This window comes from Lactuca virosa, chromosome 2 (genome assembly GCF_052849685.1).
Source record: "Lactuca virosa cultivar CGN04683 chromosome 2, Lactuca_virosa_CGN04683_v6, whole genome shotgun sequence".
Taxonomy (NCBI): domain Eukaryota; kingdom Viridiplantae; phylum Streptophyta; class Magnoliopsida; order Asterales; family Asteraceae; genus Lactuca; species Lactuca virosa.
The window spans coordinates 247,295,069-247,300,262 of NC_136427.1; the positions used below are offsets into that span (position 1 = coordinate 247,295,069).

Consider the following 5,194-nt stretch of genomic DNA (forward strand, 5'->3'; position numbering starts at 1 on the left):
TTTTGACCGACTATCACATGATAGCCGGTCAAAAGAGTTATGGTGAACACAAACAACAAGTTAGATGGTATATTACGTACAAAAAAAGGACCAAATGTAAATAAAATCAACAGTTTGTTACTCTCCTTAGTCATTTTCCCTTTTATTATTTTCTCATATTTTTTTCAATAGTTAGAAAAAATTTCATAAATGGTCTTTGTGGTTTTCAAAAGATATCAAGTTCATGATAACCTTCATTGGGTTACACTGGTGGTCTCTGTGGTTTTTAAATGTTACATAATTAGTCTTTCCGCTGTTAAATTTAATTTTATACTTGTTATTTTTCTTTTGAATGACCAATTTATCTTTGTATCAAATATGAAAATGTAATATACCCAAACGAACATTTATATAGTTTACTTCTATTATGTATATTTAATTGCTCCCGGTGATATTATGCTTATTAACAAAAAAAAGTCAGAGCATCATTCCACAATAACAAACAATACCAAGGGTGAACAAGTCATTTCTCGTAAATTCTTTGTAAAAACAACTTATTTGTAATATTATACTTATTAACAAAAAAAACACCAAAAGCATCATTTTTTATTATAAATATTCCATAGTAAAAAACAATACCATGGTGAACAAGTTATTTCTCATGAGTAATAATCAATTTTAAGCAACTTAGTGACAATATCGAAACTAAGAAAAAATAGTACCAACACCAAGAAAAATAAAAGCTTTGATTGGTTTAAGAAAAAAATGACTCATGATGGTAACCATAAGTTGATTTTGTTCACATTTAGTCTCTATCCTTTTTTTGTATGCAGTATACCATCAAACTTGTTGTTTGTATTCATCATAACCTTTTTGACCGACTATGATAGATGATAGCCGGTCAAGACGGTTATAATGAACACAAACAACAAGTTCAATGGTATATTACGTACAATAAAAGTAAAGAGAATAAATGTGAACGAAATCAACTTATGGTTACTTCTTAAGTCATTTTCTCAAAATAACCAAGACATAGTTTAATGGTAAATTATATAAAAAAAATTAATATTAAATTATATAAAATATATTAACCTGCAACACAATGTTAAATAAGAAGTTTTAAACAAGAGAGCTTTATCACTGTCTGTATACAAAATTTACTAAATATATACAAAATTAATAATGCATTACCGTTAGGGTCATTTTCACTTTTAGTTATTTTAATATTGGCCCATTTCTTACTCTAATGTATTTAATAACTTAATACATGCTAAATTTGGTAGTAGAAGTCAAATCCAATCACATTCTAGTAGATTTTGATTCTGATTGTGGGTCTAGCAAGTGGAACCCATCTCTCACCGACCGACACACCCCCAAATCAGCCGTGACATTCTCATCTCCAACACATGCAAGCTTTAGGCTTTAGCTTTTGATCACAAAAAAGCAAAAACAGATATTAGGGTTCTAAAAATACGAAAACAATTTTCTCTATTTTTGTCTCAATGGCTTGAAAGCATTTTCTTGATTTATGCTACTCAATATAAATCCTATGTACAAATTGGGTAGACCAGCTGCAAACACCTTCACATCACAATACCCAGATCAATTTCTTAACTACTTGGTGTCGTTTTGTAGAAAAAAACAACTTTAAAAATAATTTTGTTATTTGACCGTAAAGTCAAATCTTTTTTTGTATATGCGATGAAGCAGAAACGCGGAATGCAGTAATAGGAGTCAATTTAGGGCAATTCTCTGGTATTTGGTCTCAGTGGAAGAATCACAGTCTTCAGAAAACGCTCGTTTGGTGTTAAACTCCCCGCAACTGTTGGTAATTCTCCGTAAGAAATCTTGATTGGATAGATGGTGGGAAGTTGGAGTTGAGATCACTAACGGCGGCGATGGAATATGGTAGGTGTCCAGCGGCGGAGGTGGGTGCTGCCAATGTGGGAGTGGTCCTGCCAGGAGGAGGTTCTGTAACAAAGGCCCTGCTTTCAACATTGCTTCTAAGAACTTCCCCTTTTCCGGCAACCCTTTTGGCTGAACCACAGGAAACCGCAGTTCCTGCTGCGGCGGCGGTCGCAATTGAACTGGGTTTTCGATGGGTGGAGAGGAAACGATGCTTTCTTCACAGTCTGAGGAAGAGAAGCCACAATTGGTGATGGGTTCATCTTCAATACTTGAAACACCAGATTGTGGCGGGGGTGTGGTGGTTTGATGGTGTGTGTACCGGCGGTGGTGGTGAAATTGCTGTTGAAGAAGCAATTTATTATCAAGGAGAAGAGATTGGTATTTGCTATGAGCTTCATCTCTTTCTTTAATGGCGTCATTCAGAAGATCTTTGAGTTGATTTAACTGATCATCTCTTGCTCTGATCTCTTCTTGAACCCTGATCCTTGTTGCTTCAAGCTCCATTGTAGTCGACCAAAGTGACTGTGTCAACTCCTCTGCACTCTGTTTCAACCCAAGATCAAATTAGAACAACAAGTTTCAATGTTCTATGAAATGATTATAATCTAATATTATTTCTAAGTAATGAAATTAGGGTTCTTGATCGGGTAGTTGCAGTAAAGATAGGGGGAAAGAAGAACAAGTGAAAAGGGTTAAAGTGGTGACCTTTTCTTTGTGAAAGTATGGCCATTCAAGAACAGAGTTGCGGTGATCTTCCATGAGCCAGATGTAATGTGTCTTTTTGAGTGAAGGATAGGTGTAATGGAACTGGAGTGGCCTTATAAAGACTGCTTTTGGCCTTTGGGTACCAATATTCCTTGGTACTCTGACTAAATGATTAATAAATTCCAGTTGTTAATAGCAAATTAAGTTAAAAGTAAAGTTTGAACACCTAAAAAGAAAACATATAAATTGGATTATATAAACATACCGATTCAGACTTTACAGGAAATTAAGTGTGAATTGAAATAAATAGACCCCCTAAAAGTGTTAGCATTTTTTTTATTACAAAGGAGCATTTGTTAATTGTTACTTAGAAAATAGAAAATTAATTAAAATGAGTTTTATGAGAAAATAAAAAATGTTTTTTAATTTTTGAAAAATAACTATTTTTTTCCGGATGATTCATTCCCGAATACTCTTGATATTCTTGATATTCGGAGTTCTTCATTTTTTTCATTTTTTTTTCAAAGAATGTTTCATTATGAATGTTCCATTTAAGTTTATCTTCAAATTATTTTGGGTTTCATCTTTAAATTTGGGAGTTATTATTTTTTTATTTTTTTGAAAAAATATTATCATTTATAGTGTTTAATATCACTATTTTTCAATAAAATGTATGATTTTATGCATTCATATAAAATGTATGATTTTATTTCGAGAAAAAAGTATTTTTTTACTTAAATCTAACAAAAAGTTAAACAAACATAATAAATGTTATATATATATATATATATATATATATATATATATATATATATATATATATATATATATATATAGCGGATAGGGAATATACATTACAGCCCCACCTAAGCTTAGGTACTAAACTTATAAAATATGTCGTTTTAACATGCTAAATATACCCGATTTGGTTTCACTTGGTAAATATATCATCCTCCATAACATTTCTTTCTTTCATTATCGTTTTACCATCTCTGTTTTCTTTCCTCAATTATCGTTTATTATTTCACCCAAGTGAACATTACTAAACTTTAAACATAAACCCTAAACCCTAAATTTAAACCATAAACCCTAAACCTAAACCCTAAACCCTAAATCTAAACCCTAAACCTTAAATCTAAACCCTAAACCCTAAACCCTAAACCTAAACACTAAACCCTAAACCTAAACCCTAAACCCTAAATCTAAACCCTAAACCCTATTGTGTCGATCTTGAATTTACATCTTGAAGTATTAATCGTGAATCCATTAACCGTAATCTTTATATAGTAAAACAATGTATTTTCAAGAGGTTTAGTACCTAAGCTTAGGTGGGCTGTAATGTATATTCCCTTTTCCCATATATATATATATATATATATATATATATATATATATATATATATATATATATATATATATATATTACATTTACTATGTTTGTTTAACTTTTTGTTAGATTTAAGTAAAAAAAATACTTTTTTCTCGAAATTTCGGAATTGTACATCGGATTTCGGACTTGTTCTTGAAGTACTAGAGTTTTTTTTTTTTTTTTTTTTTTTTTTTTTTTTTTTTGTTTCCGAAATCCAAAATTTCAATCACAAACTCTAGGGTTTCTTTCTAGGGAACGGGGGTTGATAATTAGAGCAAACCCTAATTATATGGTTGCTTAAATAGGGCCCAAGAACCAAGACCTAGGATTGTGAACCCAATTGCCACCATGTTGTGGCCAACCCTTTACCACGGCTTGGCCACTTAAATGGCGTGGCCACGCCGTGGTGGTTCTCCATCACCACGTCACGGTCAGTCAAAACCGCAAAAACTTCAAGACTTAAAATAACAAACCCAAAAGAATAATACCTGGAAAACGGATGTTACAATTCTCCTACATTTAAACTGAATTTCATCCTCGAAATCTGCCTTGGGAAGACATCTCAAACGCAAGGCATACCATTCCAAAAAAAGGGTAATCCAAACCCACATGTTATTCCATCAAAACTAACCACCCGAAGTCTATTCTAAATACCCTTGATCCACAACGCAGAACTTAATGTTTCTAGAAACACCTTAAACTTGTGGGAGTGTTTCAGGAATCACTAAACCCTGAAAATCATGAAGAACATCCATTTTAGCAACACACTTGCGCACTCAACATGTTTCTTCAAGTCCATACATAACCATACCCAAGCAAATATTTGGTTCCTACAACCCAACATTTCTCCTCAACCCGAAGCAACCCATCTCAGAGTACCACAGTACCAACCAAGTCCTAGAGAAACTCATCAATACTAGAGACTTGTCGATCCGAGATCCAACTAATACATCCAATTTCAAAAATCACCTCCACGACTTACCCATCAACTGGTTTGAAAGAACACTAAGGATCCAACGACGCCTAGAGATCCTCGAGCTTACCTCGATCCTTCAACCCCGAATGACTCTCAGGCTCAATCCAATCCGTCAATCACTAATGACTCTAAGGCTCACCCCGATCCGCCAACCACTAATGACTCATGGGCTCACCCCAATCCATCAACCACTTACCATAGTAGGTCAAACCGACATAAGGCATAAACAAAACTTATGACACTTAACTGTCCTTATC

The 5,194-nt window shown here is 33.3% G+C and overlaps 1 protein-coding gene across 1 annotated transcript; it reads right to left on the bottom strand.

The window, feature by feature from the left end:
- Positions 1–1,369: 1,369 nt before the first annotated feature.
- On the bottom strand, positions 1,370–2,736 carry LOC145160704 (uncharacterized). Its single transcript, XM_079079994.1, has 2 exons — positions 2,593–2,736; positions 1,370–2,430 (listed from the first exon to the last, which is right to left on the bottom strand). The coding sequence occupies exons 1-2, from the start codon at positions 2,644–2,646 to the stop codon at positions 1,714–1,716; spliced, it is 771 nt and encodes a 256-aa protein (XP_078936120.1). The 5' UTR covers positions 2,647–2,736; the 3' UTR covers positions 1,370–1,713.
- Positions 2,737–5,194: the final 2,458 nt, after the last annotated feature.